The sequence below is a fragment of the Vigna angularis genome, chromosome 3 (genome assembly GCF_016808095.1).
Source record: "Vigna angularis cultivar LongXiaoDou No.4 chromosome 3, ASM1680809v1, whole genome shotgun sequence".
Lineage (NCBI taxonomy): Eukaryota > Viridiplantae > Streptophyta > Magnoliopsida > Fabales > Fabaceae > Vigna > Vigna angularis.
This window is the reverse complement of record NC_068972.1, coordinates 3,729,258-3,749,629: the sequence shown is the minus strand read 5'-3', so window position 1 is coordinate 3,749,629 and position 20,372 is coordinate 3,729,258. Positions and strand designations below refer to the sequence as shown.

Genomic DNA, 20,372 nt, shown 5'->3' with positions numbered 1-20,372 from the left:
AGAAAAAAATAAAGTAAGAAAGATAGAAAAGAGATAAATGTTTGAATCAGAGCGTGGTTTGCATTGTGACATAGTAAATTTTCGTTTTCCGCTTTGGATTCCGTAAGTGTTGATCGGAGATATTCTCCAATCACTCTGTGCTGTGCGATCACCATGACCATCGACATCCAGACCTTGGAAGACAGGTACACTTCATCAACTCAACAAAATGCGTTCTCATTTTTTTGTTTGTCTTCTTCAATCCTTTGTTATTTTCGGATTTCTATTGGCTGTTTCAGTACTTCGCTCTTAATTTCCTTTGAATTCGCCGTTGCTTGTTGAAATGAGGAACTTCATGTTCTCAAACGAATTCGCTTTTTCGGTTGTATTGTTTAATACACTGAATATCATTCCTCCTCCCTTTGCATTGTCTTGTCGAATCAAAATATCCGGTCTATGAAGAGAAAATATGAGCAATAGCAAACTTACTAGTAATTTGTGTCACGCCTCTTGCTTAAATTCATTGATAGTTTTCGTAATTGCTAGTGAAGTCACTGTACTCTTTTTTTTTTTCTTTTTCGTTTTTGTGTTATTGATTCCATTCTAATTAGCTAATATTGATTTTGGTTCTAGGTATGTTGATTCTTGCAGGAGACAGGGTGTCTTGGCTAATTCTTCTATTTTGTCAAGTCTTTTCAAGGTCAGTTATCAATTTGAATCACAAAATCTGCTAGACCACTGAAAAATATTTCACCATTTTTTATATTCAAATATATGCAGCTTTGCTCTTGTCGTGATTAGTGCGTCAACTACGAACCACACAAACACTTATAAATGTATAATGAGTGACTCTAGTAAGAACATTTGGTTATATTCAATTCAAAACTTGCCATATGTGGTCCAAATTTTTAGTCCTATATTCTTACAAATAACGAGCTTTTAACATGAGTCAACCCTCTATACAAAGCAGTGTATATATATTTATTACTCCATTTCTTACTGTGTTTAATCTCCCTGAGTAGGGAGCAGCGAATGTATTCATTTTTATATTTATTATGGGGTTAGGAATCTAAGCCTGACCATGATCGAACAGGCTGAGGTCAAAAAGTCCAATCATGAACTGTGCAAGCTGGAGATTTTAATTGATGACCTAAAGGATGTTGATATTGCTCCACTTCTTGACTTGTGCATGAACTTTGATGCTTCTGAAATAGAAGCTGTTGATGTTCGTAATGAATCATCATGTGTATTAAATGGAGAACATGCATTGTCATTGATGCGTGCTGTTAATAAAAAGCTTCGAGTAGTGCATCTACAGGATCTGTTGCATGGGAAGGACTTCTTACGGTATATTATGGTATTTATGATGAATTATTTTTGTATAAACGACATAATTTCTGATTTCTTGTTTGTTTTCACCTCCTTAACAAATTTAAATTGGTAACAGGGAATTCCTAGCCTTTGAAATTCTGGCTATTCCAAACATTTAACAATCTTCATGTTATTGAATTTGTGAGTTAGGTTTTTAAGTGATTAGAAAAATATCTTGCAATGTGTTTTTATATCAACGTGTCTGACATTATTATCCCGCTACTGGCTCTTTTCTCTCTAAGGATTACCTTTGTCATTGACTGTAGCCAATTAACATAAATTCCATGAGGTGCTTTGTTCCTATTAATGATATATACCAAACTGGCTTATGTTTGCCTAAAAGTCTAAAACGTGAATGGATAATTCATCATTGGGAGAACTGGCTTTTTATGGTTGTATTTTCTGATTTGATAGGTTTTGTTGTATATTTTCTTTTTCATGACTATGTTGGATCTTACCATTAGGGATATTTCACAAAGAGGTTTGGCATGCCAAGTTTTGACATTGAGGTGCTCATGTTTCCGAAAGCTGAACTTAACGGGAAAGTTCATGCATATGCATACCCTAAATCTTGATTTCAGTACTTCCCTTACGAGTTTCCAGGAGGAATGTTTCAATTGTATGCCCAAGCTAATGCGCCTTTCAATGTGTGATACAAGGATTACAAATCTTTGGACAACTGTTGCAGCTCTCTCTAAGCTTCCTTCTTTAGTGGAATTAAGGTTTCAGTATTGGCAGTATTGCAATGATGCTGGGACATCTTTTACCTCATGCAGTGGGAAGTCTGATGACACTGCTGATTTTAGCCTGCTTGATAGAATTCCTTTTATTGTTGAACCCTTGACCAATACAACTGAACTGACAGATCCCAACTTTAGTGCTGAAGATCCACTAAGGAATTTTTATTCCTTGGATGAAGAAGTTATAAATCATGATGTTCAAAGCATGGCTGAGGATTCGTCTGATGACAGTGAAGTTGACTTTACTAGTCGTCATCATAGATACTGGTTGTCTTTTCCTGGGTGGAGTGCTGAAGTGCCTCTTCTTTATGAGGTAGTCAACTAAGCCACTTTTTCCCTGTTAGTAGATTTCCTTTACACTCTGTTTCTTTTGGATGAATTAGAGTTGAAAGAATTAGAAGGATGAGATAGTCACTTCACTAGTTTGGATTGTGATACTCTCTCATCGTGGAGGGATGTGTGTGGGAGACAGGTTTATTTTATTTTATTTTATTTTTTAATTTTGCACTTTCTTGTTTTATTATGAGTGCTTATAATGTAGTTTTTGTTTTCTAAAAAACTTAAAATAAATACTTAGACAGGATAAAACGTTTGTAAAAGATTTGGGATCATCATTGTTTGGTCAAATAAATAAATTATACAGAAAGGTTATTTTATGTAATATTTAATTTTTTTTACTCTCTTTACCAACAGTTCTCATAAGTTGATGTAGAATTCTCTGTTATTCTTTTTCATTTCTATTCATCCAAACAACATATATTTTCAACTCCATCTCTATCTTATTTCTTTCTTCCATTTATCCAAACAAAGTATTATAGTGGCCTCAATAATAGAATAACAGTAACAAATCTCTCTTTGTAGCTAATATGTTTTTCATTATTGTAAGATAATAAATTGCATACCATCAGTTAGTGAAAAAAAGATAATAGTTTGGGTTCTACAATAGCAGCATCATTAGAAGTTCAGGCTTGTGAGGTTATGGTGTCACCTTATATTTAATATTCCTTTATCTATTGTTTAGAATGCCATTTGGTTGTGGTAATGAATATGGCTTGGATACTGAAATAGTAGCCTGCATCAACATTGTTTTTATGGAATACAGTATTTTGAAAGTTTAGTAAATGACACTATTTGTTTGATTTGGACTACAATATAATATGCCTGTTTTAAGGAAAACATAATGAAATGCTTGATATTGAATTGCTTAGAAATGATTTCATGTTACTGTAAGTTTCTTCTGATCACATTATCCAAGTTGTTGTTTCTTAGGCCTTCTTGATCTTTAATGGTTCATGTTACAGAATGAAGATGAAGAAGATTCATCTCAAGGCACTTTTATGGAACCTATTACTGATGTTTCTATGAAGTATATGTCTCGCCATGCATCACCAATATGCTATGAGAAGCATTACAGAGAGTTCATGATTGCTTCATTGCCAAATCTGAAAAATTTAGATAATATGCCTATCAGAAAGATTGACAAGGAAAGGGCTACTGGAATATTTTCTCAATACTTTGAATATCTTCCATATAAATGGAAGCACAAAGAGAGTGTTGTAAGTATCTTACAGAAGAGAGAAATAAAATCAGGCCAGAATAAGGTGCACTCTTCCAAGAATAGGACGTCATATCCTTCTAGACAATCCCAATATTTTTATACTAGGTCTCTTTCTGCTGCTAAATTGGGATCCTCAACTTGGCCTTTCTTGCATCCCCTTTCTCTAATAGGATCTGAACTGGACAAGGGCTTTCATCCAAGGCAGTTTGAGTATCATCCATCTGACTCCAGTTTGATGGTGTTTGGAACTTTAGATGGTGAAGTAGTTGTAATCAACCATGAGAACGAACATATTGTTAGTTATATTCCATCACTTGGAGCAATGAATAGTGTTTTGGGTCTCTGTTGGCTCAAAAAATATCCCTCTAAGGTATGTGCTTATTGCATAAAAATTGATCTTGTAGTTATGCTTAGTACGGGTATTAACTTCTCTAGTGGATGCTAGCTGCAACATGTATTGGCAGTTAATCAGATTTTACATAATGTGTTGTTTGTTATACATAGCCTTCTAGAGATAAAAGTACGTTTAAATAGAGAGATACTGTATTCTGTAAGAATGCCAGTACAACCTTGCCAGCTGTAAGGATAATTGGGTATTTCGTTACAGAAATCAGAATGGTTGTAAAGATTATTTATCATAGGCAAAACCTGTTCTATTCTGCATTGTTAGAGAATTTATCCAGCATTTTTTTTATTTGGTTGTCAGTTTTTTATTCTTTTATTTTCCTGTTATTGCATGTCAGCTTATAGCAGGATCAGACAATGGTTCCTTGAAATTGTATGACATCCACCACATACCAAGAAAAGTTACTGGCATACATGGGAATTTTGGTTGGGTTACGTTTGATGAATTTGACCAGTTGACATCTGTACATGTTAACTCTACGGATGAACTATTTCTTGCAAGTGGTTACTCAAGAAATGTTGCTTTATATGATATCAACAGTGGGAAACGCTTACAAGTTTTCACAGATATGCATCGTGGACATATTAATGTAGTCAAGTTTGCTAATCATTCCCCATCGATTTTTGCCACTTCATCGTTTGATCATGATGTGAAGATGTGGGACTTGAGACAAAAACCAATACACCCCTGCTTTACAGTTTCAAGCTCCAGAGGAAATGTGATGGTTTGCTTTTCTCCAGATGATCAATATATTCTTGCTTCAGCGGTTGATAATGAGGTAATTTTCATTCAGTTTTGTGATTGGTTTCTGGTGACCGCATTTGAAGTGAAACTTTTTGTTATCTATTTAGCAATAGTCAGTTGTAATACTGTAATGTTTAGTTAGTAGTTACCCCTTAAATGGTTCGGTAGAGTAGGCTTTGAAACAATGCAAAATCTGATTCAGCTGTAAAACTAGTAACATATTCCATTGGATTCTGTTGTCTATGTAGTAAAGCAACTTAAGTTGATTCAGTACTTGTCTGTCTTTCATTTTGAAATTTTTTTTCTCCAGACTGACATGACTTTATTCAGGTTAGACAATATCTGGCTGTTGATGGTAGACTTCACTTAGTTTTTGATATAGCTCCCACTGAAAGTTCTCAAAATTACACCCGTTCTTATTACATGAATGGGAGGGACTACATCATAAGTGGGAGTTGTGATGAGCACGTTCGTATTTGTTGTGCTCAAACAGGGAGGCGCCTAAGAGATATATCCCTTGAGGTAAAGCAATCTTCCATTTTTTCTTCTTTATACATCAACAAAATGTTACATTTACAGGAGGCATGTATAGACACCTTAAACTTTTTTTTTAGGAAATTATTTCTCTTTTGAAAAGATCCCTGGAAAGCTGCCAAAAAAATAAAATAAATCTCAAATCAACCACTACATATATGCACTTGCATGATAGAGCTGGACCATTTTTTAAAGCTAGACTTCTCTAACTTACCTGTCTGTTTATATTCCCTTTTATATTTTTTTTTCTATGAAACAAGCAGTGTCTCAGAAACCATCACAAAAAGGAACACAGAATTACTAACATCTGGCTGCCGTATTTTCATTTTATTGAATTATTGTTTCATTGTGGTAAGATTATTCATTTATTTGTATGCAGGGAAGAAACTTAGGAAGTTCCGTGTTTGTTCAGTCTCTGAGGGGTGATCCTTTCCGGGTAAGATATTTTTGAAAGCTTTTCCCTGCCGTCTCTTAAGGAAAAAGAAAAGGCTTAAACGGGTTATTACGAGCAATGTGTGGCTTTTTATAGTTAAATGTATTCTACTATATAGTTTTTGGATATTTTATGATTTTTCTCTTTCGTTTTTTTTTTACAAGATTTTCTTCATAATTTCCGCCTTCTTTGTTTAATTGTTTCCGGGGGGGGGGGGGGGGGACTTTCAAAATGTCAAGTAGCTTGAATATGAAATTTCTTATAGTATTCTTGCGGAGTTTTGTTTTCCTAATTAAAGATGTCTTCCAGTTGATTGTGATTATTATTATTAGGTTTAATACATCATTTGGTTCCTACTTTTAGGGGTTTGGTTCAAAGTAATCCTACCTTTTAAAAAAGTTCAGTAAGACCTCATATTTTGTTAAAAAATGTTCAATCCGATCCTTTTCGCTCACGCCGTTAAAAACATAACGGTGCAAACGCCACCGTGGCATCTCATAGGCACGTGGCACACGTTAATAGGTGGACTTAAATATTTTTTAATTTAAAAAAAAAAGTCTCTACCACGTCATCATCACCATCTCCAGACAAACCCTAATTTCTCTCCAAGAAACCCTAGCCGCCGCACCACCATCCAGCACCGTCACCGTCATCCTCGTCGGCAGCTGTCCTCTCCGACGCATCACACGCCCACACCAAAGCTATGCAACGAGAACGCGAGAAACCCTAGCTCTCCACAGTTTGCTTGCAGGTCTGATTGTGGTTGCAGGTGGAGGCAAGCAGCGGCGCGAATAGTGGTGGAGAAGAGCGGCGATTCGCGATCTGCAGCAGCTAGCGATTTGGCTGGTGGTTAGTGGTGGAGATTGGACGGCAGTGCTGCTGGCGCGACGATGATTTGGCTGGTGCGAGGGTGAAAATGGTGAAGATTGGTGGTCGCGGCATAGTAAAGGATCGCGTTGGGTGGTGGCGCGAGAACGAAGGTGAGATGCGAAGGTGATGGAGGTGCAACAGAAGGGAGAAGACACTTTGGTGGTGATGCGTGATGTGTTGAAGAGTACGGCTTCTGGCGAGAATGGCGGTGACGGCGCTGGATGGTGCGGCGGCTAGGGTTTCTTGGAGAGAAATTAGGGTTTGTCTGGAGATGGTGATGATGATGTGGCATTTGCACTGTTATGTTTTTAAAGGCGTTTGCAGAAAGGATCGGATTGAACATTTTTTAACAAAATATGGGGTCTTACTGAACTTTTTAAAAATGTAGGATTACTTTGAACCAAACCCCTAAAAGTAGGGACCAAATGATGTATTAAACCATATTATTATTATGGCGTGATAGCTATTCTGAAATTCCTTATATTGTTACAACCTGACCCTTCGGCGTGTGTTTTTTCTATAACCATTTTCTAAAAATCCAATCACGGCGTGAAAATTGAAATTACTGTTTGTATAACCATTTTCTAAAAATCCAATCAAGGCGTGAAAATTGAAATTACTGTTTGTTGAGTAGTTTATACTCGCAAATTCCTCACCATGCAAAAGTATGTGTAGATTGGTGACAACCCAATAACTTTGTGCCTTGTTATTGTGAGCTTTAACATAGTTAAAGGTGATTGTCTAGTTGGGAAATGCCCTTCAGAAAGGAAGGAAACAATTATTTTATATTTTCATTTATCTTGTATCATGTATTTTTGTTCTTTTTCCCTTGATATTATGAATAGGATAGAGTACCACGTTTTGTTTTTTTAATTTCGTCGTATTATGGGTTTCTCTTACTTCAGTAGATTGGAACTGGAACTGTCGCTGATCCGAAAAGTATTCGCAACATCTTGTTTCTGTAATTTCAGTTCTCCTTGTTTCATTTAAATGGTTTGTGTACAGGATTTCAATTTGAGCGTGTTAGCAGCTTACATGCGGCCAGGCTCCAAGTCTAAAATTGTCAAGGTTGTACCATATTTTCTTGTTTCTTTTGTGCATTGTTCTAGAGCACGAGAGTCTCAATGATATGTTCGCTGTTTTCTCAGTTTTCTCTTACTTGTCCAGAGTGTGAATAAGAAAAAAGAAATTGAGGTTGATGGATCCATTGAGTTCGAGCATCTGAATGTGGGAAGATAATGACTGCAATACTGATAGAAGAATGCTACATTGCTATTTTAAAAAGACCAAGTTTCATTTTCTAAAACTAAATATTTTGCATTAAAATATTTCTAAAAAAATGTTATATAGTTTGAAGAATTCTATAAGTAGTGCTTTTGTAGTCATTTGTTGCCTTTAATATTAATTGTTAAGAAGTTCTTCTGCTATATTTAAAATTAAATGCATTTTATATCTAAATGTAAGAAAGCTACATTATTAAAACAACAGTCAAGTTTTTCGCCTTCATTCTTTCGTCACAGGATATTCTTTTCCATGTTCATTTTTTCAATTTACACTCATTTCCATATATTACTACAAGATTTCTTTTTACATTCGTTCTAATTATGTCTTCCACATTGGAAGATTCAATTTGAACTTACTAAGCTGGAGATAAGTGTTCTGAAATTTGTATTCTTGTTTATTTTTGTAGATCAACTTACTAGCATCTAGTGGCCATGCCAACAAGGATGATTCTTTTGATCTGCACCCTTGTCCATTTCACAGCATGGGAGCTTGATGTACGATACTGTACTTGTTGTATAGAGGTTAGTTACAGTCTGTTTCATAGAGTTATAATTTGAAGCTAGCATGCCCATAGTTTTGCTTGCTTGTAATGAAAATTTAACTAGTCTAAAATAAAAAGCATTCACTGTCTGTAAAAACTTTTAATGTATAAATGATGTTATATGATGAAACCTGACATCTCATCTGGTTGTTGAAATTCTTTTTAAATCAATGCCAGCTGGGAATAATATGATGAAATAAGACGGAGATAAATTGACCGACGGTTGCACTTTACCTCAGAGCGCTTCAAGATTTTAATTGAACGATTTGAAATAATTGATTTTGGTTGTTATAATTTTTACTTATAAATTTTAAAATTAATATTTAGTCTTTTATAAAATATTTTTTTTACTTTTAAAATTTTAATTAACTGAATTTAGTCTCGCGTATATGTTTTAAGATAAATAAGTAACATTTACTTTGTGGATTTTAAGTTTTTTTTTTTTTATATGATATATGTTGAAGTGGATATTTTCTTTTCTCAAACTCTTTCCATTCACTTTTTTTTTTCATTGATGCAATCATTTAATGATCTAAAATAATTATATTAGTACTAGTAAAAATGGACAACACACTAAAGGAAAATGAAATTGTCAGTTTTACATGCTTCTTTTTCCTTGTTAAAAGCGCTTCTTTAATTTCCAGCTTTGCAATTAGAATTGGAATAAACCTTGTCCAAAACGCTGTAAGAGTAAATTTTATACAAATTAAAAATAAGAAAATTTGTCGAACAATAAAGATCACTTTGCAAAACATCCAACTATTACAAGTTTTTTCAAATTTTTGTATTACTGCACGTTCCATCTCTCTTGGCACCATTTTCATGCCACTGTTGCGGAATGTTTGGATCATTTTAAAGTTCCTTCAAAAGAGCAGCTTTGTAAGTGATTTTTTCCCTATCATTATGCACATGATTTTTAATTTTACTTTATGTTCTTTTTAATTTATGTATATGATTTATAATTCAATTTTATAACTGTAATACATATATGGTTTTTTAAAACTAAATCCAAATACAATAAGAAAAAGGAAAAGAAAAAACTTTCGCTAATTATTTTATTATTGTGTTTTCTAGTTTTCGTTAGAACTAAAATATAATTATTTTAAAAATTATTTAAATTCAACAGCTTAAAGATGACACGAGAGAACCCTAAGAGAGGAATGGTTGGAAACGATACTATGGACATAATATTATAACACTAATAATTAAATAGAATTATAGTTTAACTTTTTGTAATACATAAGTAATTAATTAGTGTAATCTAATACTAAAAATTAGTGTTGTCAAAATGAGTTACAATCCGCGAGGTAACCTGGTTCGTCATAGGTTTGAGTTGGGTTGGGTTTGAAAAAAAATATAATTTTTTATGAGGTGTTGCTCCCTCCACCACCCCAAGTACTTCTGCATCTCTCCACTATTTTCTTTTATTCCAAAAATACTCTACATGTCCCCACTATTTTCTTTTATTTCAAAAATACCCTACACCTCCTCACTATCCTCAACAATCTTTCTCTTTCTCTCAGCATTAATGGAGCATTATCTTTCTCTTTCTCTCTCTACATTAATGGAGCACTCATATGGCTTAGATTTAAACTTGTGATATATTGCAAAATATAAAATTGAGAGGAAACTTCAATATTAGTGCTTCTAGCACTTCCATTTTATAAACTTAAAGGTTAGATGCAAATACAAAATAATAAACATAATCATATTAATAGTAAATAATATATTATTATTATTATTATATACTAACTTTATAATGACGAAAGAACTAAATAAATACCAAATCTTTAACAAATAACTTTTCTTTTATATTTTAAGTATTTAATAATATTTTTATATTATTTATCTAATAAATTAAATACTTTATTCAAGTTATTTGAGTCAAACATGTCAGTAAGTTAAAACATAATATAATGTTAAAAATTATAGATATGAAATGTAAAAAAAACACACATATATATAAACATTTTTCTAGAAATTTAGAACAAAATTTTACCATTTATTAAGTGATTTGAAGAAAAAAAATATATTGAATAGTGCAAATAAGATTCAATCAAGCTTATTTAAGGGAAAGTGTAAATAATCCATTAATGTGGAGAGAGAAAGAGAAAGATTATTGAATATACTGGGGAGGTGTAGGGTAATTTTGGAATAAAAGAAAATAGTGGAGATGTGTAGAGTATTTTTGGAATAAAAGAAAATAGTGAGGAGGTGCAGGAGCATTCGGGGTGGTGGAGGGAGCAACACCCTTTTTTATATGCGTTAGTTTTCAACCCGGCTCATCCGAGTTGAACCCGTGGTGAGTCGGATTGGCTTACCAACCCACCAATTTAATTTAATTATTTATTATTTTGTGTTTCAATATTATAACATTTTTATTATTATATTGTAGATAGAGATAAAAAAAAAGATGTTTCAAGTGAGAAAATATATTATAGATTTATCTATTCAAGACTTTAATATTATAAACGCACAACTGATACAAAAATTATCAATATTAAAAACTTATTTGTTCGCCTTTTGTGTTTGTTTTTTATTACGTTTGGATGATATGATTTTTTTTTGAATTACATTTAGAGTTTAACATCATTTTAAAGTAAAATTTATTTAGATTTGAATTAAAAAGATTATGATTTTTTTATTTAAAAAAACTTATAATTACAATCCACCAACCTGTGGTGGGTTTGACCGAATTCAATTTTTTTTAATTTGCTAATAAATGAGTCGTGTTGGATTGACTCACTAAGTTGCTCAATCCATTATGGGTTGAACCGTATTACCTTCAAATTTTATGAAAACAAAAATACAGAAATAATTTTATAAGGAGAAAATCAAAACTTTCCTATTTTAATAGAACTAAAAATTTGTTTAAGTGTAATTTGAATCACTTGCCTATATAAACTTAGTTTGAAAATTTATTGGAGTGGGATGAAGAATTATTAAATTGTAAAAAGTATAAATGAGTTGTAATTGTAAAATCCATTTAAACAGTGTAAAAGAAGCATAAATAAAATGTTGGCATGGAAATGCTCCAATATAATCTGAAGAAGGGTAGACATTCGAAGACAAACAAAAATAAGAAAATAAATAAATAAATGAAATAATATAATAAAAAAATATATGAAATAAGTGAAAGAGCAATGAATAGAATAGTTATGAAGTTGTTGTTGTGGGATACAGCTTACATACAAGGGAAAGAAAGAGAGAGAGAGAGGACGACAACAACACAAAGTGACAAACAAGTGTAAAGCTTCATGCGCAGGTTGTCAGAAAACGCGTTTTTTCCTGCTTCTGTGCTCTATATTACGTTTACAATTTTTTTCATAACAAAGACAAATTAATTTTAATACAAATACTTAATATAATGACAACGAGGGTTAATGAATTTCACCTTTTGGTGAAACCTAATATGAATCTTATGATTTAGGTCAATTTAAGTTTCTTTAACTAAGAATTCTTTGAAATTTTATGTTTAATGACTTTCCTTTTAGTTTTATATCACAAATATTTTTTGTTTGCTTATATATAGCTTTTAAACTCCGTCAAAGAAATTAAATAATATACTCGAAAAATTAATTAAAAACAACATATGCAGAATTAAAAAGAGATATACAAAAAATAAGATTTTTTTTTTATAAATATAAAAACTAAACAACTAACTTAATCTATTTCTGAAATAAAATAAACCTAAATTCAAACCTTTTTCAGTTTAAAGATCAATTTCGTGTGATAAAAAAATTCAAATTAAAAAGCATTTGTTCTAAAATGATATGCAAAAAGATTATACCATAGACTTATATTTTTAGTTTATAAAATATGAAGTGTAGTCAATTTAAAAATATTTATAGTCTGTCAATTTAGAAAAGAAAAAACATTGTTTTTAGGTTTTGTTTAGTAGAGGAAAAAGAAATACAATAAGAGAAAATAAATAGGCTAAGAGGAATAGATTTAAATAAAAACAAATACAATTAATTAAAAAAGATAATAATTAAAATAAAAAATTATTTTATTTGTGTGAATAATGCCTATATATAATTATTGTATACAATAAAAGATTTACTAATATATGATTTTATTTATTAATAGCTGTTTATTTCTTTAAACTTTATCGTCCAAAAGATAAACGATTTTAATCATTTAATTTTTTCTTTTCTCTATCCTCACTTATTCTCTTTTCTCGAGTTTCAAAACATACCATTAACTTTTTAACTACTGCATTTAAAGAATTAAACTACTTCTTTTAAATTGTTGTTAGTTTCCAACAGTAAATAAATGAAAAAAAATCTTATTTTCAAACTTAAGAAACAAAAAAAATATTGAATTTCGAGAATAAAGATTATTAAAAAAATAATTTGAAATTTCTGAAACAAAAATCATAATAAAGTAAAATAATATTTACTCTTTTCGATTATTTTATAAAATAGAACTGGACTTGGTTGTAAAAAGGCTACTATCCAGTATTCCCCATTTTCATTTACTTTATTGCTACCAACTTCATAAAGAAGTCACTGTCTGGTAGCTTCCAATTTCAAGCTTCATCACTATAAGTACACGCACCCTCTTGCAAATGGCATCACAAAGCAAAATGAAACTTCTCTTTGCCACCCTACTGCTTTCTTCTCTTCTTCTAAGCTCCTCTTTCTTGGAGACAGCCATGGCCTACGAAGAATCATGTAAGATTCAGTTACTGCTATATGTTGTCTAAGTATACATATTTTTTGAAACTAAGTGTGATGTGTTTGTCTTGTGTGTTGATGGTAGCTTATTGCAGCAGCAAGTGTACGGATAGGTGTTCTGCCGCAGGGGTTAAGGATAGATGTCTCAAGTACTGTGGAATATGTTGTTCGGAGTGCAAATGCGTTCCTTCTGGAACCTATGGGAACAAGCATGAGTGCCCTTGCTACAGGGACAAGCTCAACAAGAAGGGGAAGCCCAAATGCCCTTGATTCCTTCAAACTCATGGAGACAGATTGTGTGTTGTGTACGTTAGTTGTTAGGTTATGTGTTTACAAATGTTTAAGTTTTGTGTTAATTAAGTCTAATCTGTTTATCTGTTATCTGTTATCTGTTATCTGTGTCAGCTCATGTGTTGGATTCTTGCATAATCCTAAACTTCAAGTTTCCAATATCTGTTGATGTTAGATCTAAATCCGAATAAATTAGACATTCTGCGTAAACCTTGTCTTCTCAGTTAAAACTATAGTTAAGATTTTATGACAATTAATCTATGTGCTTGATGGAGATTTAAATTTCATGCCAAGAAAGTAGCTCCATTATTTATTATCATATAACTGATGATGCATGTACACAGTACTATCATGTCTAAGAAACATTTTCTTAAGAACATACCTCGGATTCTCCCACATGTGATTCCTAGATGGATGTTCAAAATTTAAAGCACCGTCATGATGTCACTGCGCACTTGCACGCATGTGACATGTCTGTAACATTATAGTAAAAAATACCCAAACAAGGTGCCACTATACTGCTCATACTAGCCGTGCATCTTACTAAAATGAGATTTTTTGCCTTACTCTCTCGAGTTACTAAAATGAGTTTAACATAAAAAATTCATGATATTTTTATTTTTTCAGTTAATACACCTGAAAAATCTCAATTGTTCTCCAATTTTCCATCTTTATTAGTTAAGATCAATTAGGATTTAGACTGTTTAGTAAAAATAGTATTCAGTTTTATGTTATTTTGGAGTTTTGTTCTTGGGAAAATGCATGCTATGTAGTAGCGGGAAGCTGGTATTGGTGTATGTTGTGGTGGGATGATGTGTGGTACTTGGTGCGTGTTTGGTGGTTCTGGTAATGGGGATCGTGTTTTTGGAAAATTTTCTTGCTTCTGATAGTTGTTGAGAAGCTGAATTTGTTAGTGCATTATTGCTAATAATGGATGGGCTAAACATTCACTTACAAGTTTAATGCCATGAATAATCACTTCTTAGAAACATGTAATAAACTAAGTGCATATTTAAAAATGTAATAAGTGCTGCAAATATTGAAAAACAACAATGAAATTCAAATAAATAAGTTACATAAAACACTTTAATATGTATAAATTCATCAAGTGTTAAAATTATTTAATTATACCAGTTTGGATAAGATATATCTTTAATCCCTCGGTTTAATATGAATGAGATGTAAGAAAAAGTCTAAACTATCCATGTAATATATTTTAATATTGCATAATTCAAAAATATATTTTGAATTGCAAATTTCAAAATTTATAATTATATGGTTACATATTTAGATTTTATAGTGTGAAACATTTCACAAATCCATTATGAATATACAATACAGAAATATATTATGAGTGTATAATTTAAAAAAAAATGTTTTGAATTGTATAAGTCAAAATTCATAGTTATGTTTTTAGATTAGAATAGGTATTTTTCTTGAATTTCATAATCCAAAAATTAAAATTAAAATGGCAAATTGTACAATAATTTATTTTTCTATTAACATACCTTTTCACATTGTGTAATAGATAAACCAGTTTATTATAATTACAAAAGATGCTACAATTTCCTTTCTCATTGTCCAATTCAAGAGACTTCTAATTATACAATAAATTGTAAAATGAAAAAATGAGTCAAAAAAAATCAAAGTCAGCTCCTTGTTAAAATTCTTAGATACTTACAAATAGTTTATTAACTTCAATACCTACAAAAAGATCACTTCCAACTAGGAATGATAAAATATCCGCGGAGACAGATATCTGGGGTAAAATCCGCGACGAATAGTTACTATCCGTGAATATTTACTATCCGCGAGTAACGGGTAACGAATATTTTATTATCCGCTTCTAAACGTGTCGGGTATGCATAATATACTATCTGACCCGCGGGTACTCTTACTCGCAAAAAAAAATTAACTTATATATTTTTTAATTAAATTTAATTAAAAATAAAGTAAAACTATATTTTATTAGGTTAAATTTAATTAAAATTAAATTTTAATTTATATAATATTATATATATATATATATTGTAATTTTATTTTAAAAATATATAAAATATATTTTTTTAATTTTTTATGGGTATCTGTGGATATCTACTGATTTTAAAATATTTGTAGTATTTTCTAAATGAATATTCACAGAGGTAGCGAGTACAATTTTATCCGACGGATCGAGTTATGGATATTCATTATCCATGTCCGACCCACCCATTATCATTCCTACTTCCAACTATAATGGTCTTTGCCAACAGAACGTTTAAAACAAAGATGTTACAAACTAGATTGAGGGAAATAAATAACATAACAAAAAGGTAAAATGTAAATTTTAAAAAATAGATGTGCATCTAGAAATCACAAGCCAAAGGCCCAAGAAATAACCATTAATTTAGATAAAAAGATAATTGAACACACTGTTTAACCCTTTCTTTCAAAATAAATAATGTCTAGACATATTTAAGTGATGTATTACTTGACATCGATTATTTTAATTTAATTATTAGATTTTAACTCTCAACTTGTAGGATTGTGTTTGTTTCCATGAATGACACAGTTAACGTATATTTAGAACGATTAATTTACAAGTAATTGAGACGTTTGTTTCAATGGATGTAACACAATTTGTAAGCGTCGATTTACGAGAAATAAAGTTAAAGCATTCTGCGTGATCATGAGATTTGAAAGGATTAATTGTTTATATATAACTCAAAAAAATATCAAAATATTCTTAACACATTCATGTATTAGGAAGGGAAACAAGTTAACAAATCGATTCTTGAATTTGTAGAATTGATTATGAAGATGTGAAAGGTCATCGTTCAAACAAAAAAGCATGGATTCGATTCTTTAAATTTTGTAATTGATTCTGGTTGTATTTCAAAAATGATGAATCGATTTTTCAGCTTTTGAAATCAATTCAGTGTGTTTTAATGTTTTTGATGAAATATGTTCCTGTGTCCATGTTGGAGAGAGGAATTGATTCCACGTTTGCTTTGCTCCACTTCAAATTGCTTTGTTTAATGCCACCATAAAATGTAGTCATTTAATAAAATCAATGCTAACAATGAACCTATTTTCTATTTTTTGAATTTACTCTAGTGTAACTTGATTTCGATTACAATATTAATAATTATAATTATAGTTAATATTAATGATAAAAAATTATAATTAGAATTAATATTAATACTAACAATAATTAATATTAACAATAATTTTAATAACAATAAAAAATAAATTAAATAAAATAATATATTTAAAATTTATTCCTACAAATCCCTTTTATGAATTTTAATTTTATTTTTCTAATTTTAATTTTTCTTATCATAAATAACACGTTCAGTCTTATTTTTAATATAATTTCTATTACTTACATTTAATTTTATATCACATTTCTATATAAAAATAAATTAATAACGATCTATTTTTATCAATAAAAATAATTTTATAATCTATCATATTATATGCAAACTTTTATGAACTTTTCATTCAAATTCTTCTATTCATCCATTCATATTTCTTAATCTAAACAACATAAAAATAATAGTATTTATCTCCTTAAATTCTTCAACTTACTCTTCCTAAAATCTACTTCCCCGGTCACTTACTAAATGTTAAATAGAAGAGCTTTTAAGTGTGTAAAGTGATTTTTTAGTTTTTTTCGCAAAGCTTTGGATAATTTGTCTCAGGAATAATGATCCGAGGAGTATTATTCATTTCTTAAAAGCAATTAACTTCTTTAAGGCAAAGAACATAGAAAACATAAGTAATATATTTTTTATTATTTAAATAATGATAAAATAAAAAAGCTAATTTTAAAAATAGGAATTAATTTAATTCAAAATTTTCTTTCCTCCAAAAATGAGTAGATAGTTTTGAAATCCTAAAAGGCAATGTTGGTGTTGTTAGATCTTGCAGTAACCTACACCATCAATATTTCCTTTGTTCATGTTTTTGAGTGACATTTGCGGCAAACCTTAGATCCTGAATTGATTCAAAGGATTAGAGGAGAAGGGAGTAGCGAAGAACTGAGACGGCGTCTTATCGGTTAGAGAGAGATCTTGTGTGAGAGTGGTAGCGGAAAATGGAGAAGGGTAAGATCGAAGAGGTAATTGAGCAGCAAGTCCTCACGGTGGCGCGCGCCGTCGAGGACAAGATCGACGACGAGATCGCCGCCCTCGAGCGCCTCGACACCGACGACATCGAGGCTCTCCGTGAGCGCCGTCTACAGCAGATGAAGAAGATGGCGGAAAACCGCTCCCGTTGGATCTCCCTCGGCCACTCCGAATATACCGAGATTCCCTCCGAGAAAGACTTCTTCTCCGTCGTCAAGGCCAGCGAACGCGTCGTCTGCCACTTCTACCGCGAAAACTGGCCCTGTAAGGTTCGTACATATATACATACATCCTCACTCACCTTTCATTTCCAATTCATTGGAATTTGAGTTACCTATTACGTTGATTTCTTCCTGAGAATTCAAGCTGAGTTGAAAAGGAACATTCATGTTATTGTTCGCGATTCGCTTGCAGGTTATGGACAAACATTTAAATTTGTTAGCTAAGCAGCATATCGAGACTCGGTTTTTGAAAATCAACGCTGAGAAAAGTCCGTTTCTGGCTGAGAAGCTCAAGATCATTGTTCTTCCAACTCTTGCCCTCATAAAGAATGCCAAAGTCGATGATTATGTGGTATGTGTATATACGAGGGCCGTGATATGTGTTTGCCGGGAATGTTGTGTTGGATAGGGTTTTTGCTATCTGTTTATTCTTCAGTAATTAGTTTATGTATTGATGTCTTCCAATCTCAATTGTCATGTATTAGTTTGTTGAATATTACCCTGATTGTTTTAAAAATCATATCTATCGTGATTTTTGATTGTTTGACACTTAAAGTAGTCATATAATAACGTTGTACAAAGGTTAAACTATTTTAGTGGTGTTTGTTTCTAGGTTAGAGCACCCTGAATGGGAATCCACGGTTAGAGTAGGGTTCCTTTTCAACAGGCTTTGGGGATTTTTTAAATGGTCTGTTTACTGATTTCATTAAATAGTCTGTGATGTGAAGAGATTTTCTGTTATCACGACAAGTTTGTTCAATTTTATCCTCACTATCTTAAAAATTGTACTCATCATGAATTGTGAATTGTTGGTCATTTAAAAGGTTTTATGATGACATGAACATAAATTGAATTTCTATTAAATTTTAGCACAAACAATATAATAATGGTGGTACGTGTGGTATTAGGTTGGGTTTGATGAACTTGGTGGGACTGACGAGTTTAGCACAGAGGAGCTAAACTCGTCATTTAAAAGGTTTTATGATGACATGAACATAAATTGAATTTCTATTAAATTTTAGCACAAACAATATAATAATGGTGGTATGTGTGGTATTAGGTTGGGTTTGATGAACTTGGTGGGACTGACGAGTTTAGCACAGAGGAGCTAGAAGAAAGATTGGCTAAAGCTCAAGTAATTTCTTATGAGGCTGAATCATCATTCCATCAAGCAAGGTCCAGTGCCAAAACCACAAGAAGTGTTCGGCAGAGCTCAAGAGCAGACTCCTCAGATTCTGAGTAACATGCATTTCTTGATGACTTTTATTTGCCATGTTCTCCTGAGCACTCTGATTTACACTCTAAACTCAGTCTTCGCGCCATGCGTGTGTCTCTGTCTGTAAGAATTCATCTTGATTCTAGCTTAGCACATGTTTCTTGAGATCACCCCTTTTTATAGTATAATGTTTTTGAGATAGTCCTCTGTTTATGCTAACTTCATTCATCTTTGTTAATATTTTTATTTTATTAGTTTTGATCTATACAGTGCTTTATTGTTGTGTTTTGCTAATGTGGTGATGTATTATTATACACGGATGCATCGTGTATAATGTAAATGTTGGCTGATGATAAGTTTCTATGTCGGGAACATATAGAGCTATATGTTGTGGATGGAATTGGGATACTTCAAAAGAAATTACGGTTTCTTGTTATATAATACTATTCACCAGGATGAAATAAGTAGACTGCATTTGTCATGTTAAAGATAGTCAAGCTTAAGATGGGAGATTGGTCTAAATATTCATCTAAATATCAAGTATCTATTTTGTGGCAAATTGGGAATTCTTTAAGTAGAAGCATTAAGATGGGAGATTGGTCTAAATTTTCCAAGTATCTATTTTATGGGAATTCCTGAAGTAGACACTTGATGATTGGAGAACATGTAGCACTCTTTGCTCGCAGTAATATCGGTTAGAATTGTAGGATTGAGTTCAAAAAGAAGGTTGAATTAAATTATCACCATTTTTTGGAAAACAATATCACATAATCAAATTTAGTAAACAAGATTGCAGGAAACAAAGTTTTATGTATAGAGAAGTTTGATTCAAAAGAACAAGACAATTTACGATAAATACATCAACTAAAAAACATAGAGAGAAAAAACACACACAAAGGTTTATTCTGTTCATTCTAATTACAGCTATATCCAGTCGCTCAATGGTTTTGAGTAAGTTAATCAATTGAACTTTTAAGCTTTACAAAGATACTTAAAACAAGAAAAAAAGAAACCATAAGAACTAGAGTCTTCTACTTGATAACTCTATCAAGTTTATAGCCTTTTCAGAAAAAAACTATTCAATATAAGATCAATGTCACTCGAGAAATTGAAGTGCACCACAAAACAGTGACAAAGATAGGTGATCACACAAATGTTCTTCTCATGACAATTATCAATCACAAAAAAAAAAGATAATTCAAAAAAATATTGTATTGCTCAAGTCTCGATCTCCCTCGACAGGTAAAATACTTTCTAAAAAAATGCAGTTAATTTCGTGTAATTTGATTTTGAAACTAGAAATATAAAAAATTTAAAACTTGATTGTTTTAGTGTATTAAAATCAGTTTTAAATGGTATTAATAAATTAAGTTATCGTTATTAAAACAATAAATTT

The 20,372-nt window shown here is 31.5% G+C and overlaps 3 protein-coding genes across 8 annotated transcripts; all 3 read left to right on the top strand.

Moving 5' to 3' along the window:
- Positions 1–8,693, top strand: LOC108326614 (protein DWD HYPERSENSITIVE TO UV-B 1). 5 transcript variants are annotated; one of them, XM_017560208.2, is made up of 10 exons: positions 1–185; positions 613–679; positions 1,073–1,326; positions 1,815–2,403; positions 3,392–4,018; positions 4,392–4,832; positions 5,129–5,320; positions 5,712–5,768; positions 7,641–7,703; positions 8,326–8,693. In XM_017560208.2, exons 1-10 carry the CDS (start codon positions 154–156, stop codon positions 8,410–8,412), a joined length of 2,409 nt encoding a protein of 802 aa, XP_017415697.2. In that variant the 5' UTR covers positions 1–153; the 3' UTR covers positions 8,413–8,693. The 5 variants fall into 5 exon arrangements, with proteins under 5 accessions (XP_017415697.2, XP_017415698.2, XP_017415699.2 ...); XM_017560209.2 differs by having other exon boundaries at positions 1,045–1,326; XM_017560210.2 differs by lacking the exon at positions 1,073–1,326.
- A 4,285-nt stretch (positions 8,694–12,978) lies between these two features.
- On the top strand, positions 12,979–13,640 carry LOC108325508 (peamaclein). Its single transcript, XM_017558589.2, has 2 exons — positions 12,979–13,136; positions 13,225–13,640. The coding sequence occupies exons 1-2, from the start codon at positions 13,031–13,033 to the stop codon at positions 13,407–13,409; spliced, it is 291 nt and encodes a 96-aa protein (XP_017414078.1). The 5' UTR covers positions 12,979–13,030; the 3' UTR covers positions 13,410–13,640.
- Positions 13,641–17,302: 3,662 nt separating this feature from the next.
- LOC108325089 (thioredoxin domain-containing protein 9 homolog) lies at positions 17,303–19,241 on the top strand. 2 transcript variants are annotated; one of them, XM_017558094.2, is made up of 3 exons: positions 17,303–17,808; positions 17,954–18,112; positions 18,821–19,241. In XM_017558094.2, exons 1-3 carry the CDS (start codon positions 17,509–17,511, stop codon positions 19,001–19,003), a joined length of 642 nt encoding a protein of 213 aa, XP_017413583.2. In that variant the 5' UTR covers positions 17,303–17,508; the 3' UTR covers positions 19,004–19,241. The 2 variants fall into 2 exon arrangements, with proteins under 2 accessions (XP_017413583.2, XP_052730834.1); XM_052874874.1 differs by lacking the exon at positions 18,821–19,241 and adding an exon at positions 18,669–18,779.
- Positions 19,242–20,372: the final 1,131 nt, after the last annotated feature.

Coding starts and splice junctions, on each gene's coding strand:
- LOC108326614 (XM_017560208.2), top strand. CDS start 154: ATGACCATCGACATCCAGACCTTGGAAGACAG. Junction 2,404..3,391: donor AAGTGCCTCTTCTTTATGAG/GTAGTCAACTAA, acceptor TTCATGTTACAG/AATGAAGATGAAGAAGATTC. Junction 4,833..5,128: donor CTTCAGCGGTTGATAATGAG/GTAATTTTCATT, acceptor GACTTTATTCAG/GTTAGACAATATCTGGCTGT.
- LOC108325089 (XM_017558094.2), top strand. CDS start 17,509: ATGGAGAAGGGTAAGATCGAAGAGGTAATTGAGCAGCAAGTCCTCACG. Junction 17,809..17,953: donor GCGAAAACTGGCCCTGTAAG/GTTCGTACATAT, acceptor ATTCGCTTGCAG/GTTATGGACAAACATTTAAA. Junction 18,113..18,820: donor CCAAAGTCGATGATTATGTG/GTATGTGTATAT, acceptor GTGTGGTATTAG/GTTGGGTTTGATGAACTTGG.
- LOC108325508 (XM_017558589.2), top strand. CDS start 13,031: ATGGCATCACAAAGCAAAATGAAACTTCTCTTTGCCACCCTACTGCTT. Junction 13,137..13,224: donor CATGGCCTACGAAGAATCAT/GTAAGATTCAGT, acceptor TGTTGATGGTAG/CTTATTGCAGCAGCAAGTGT.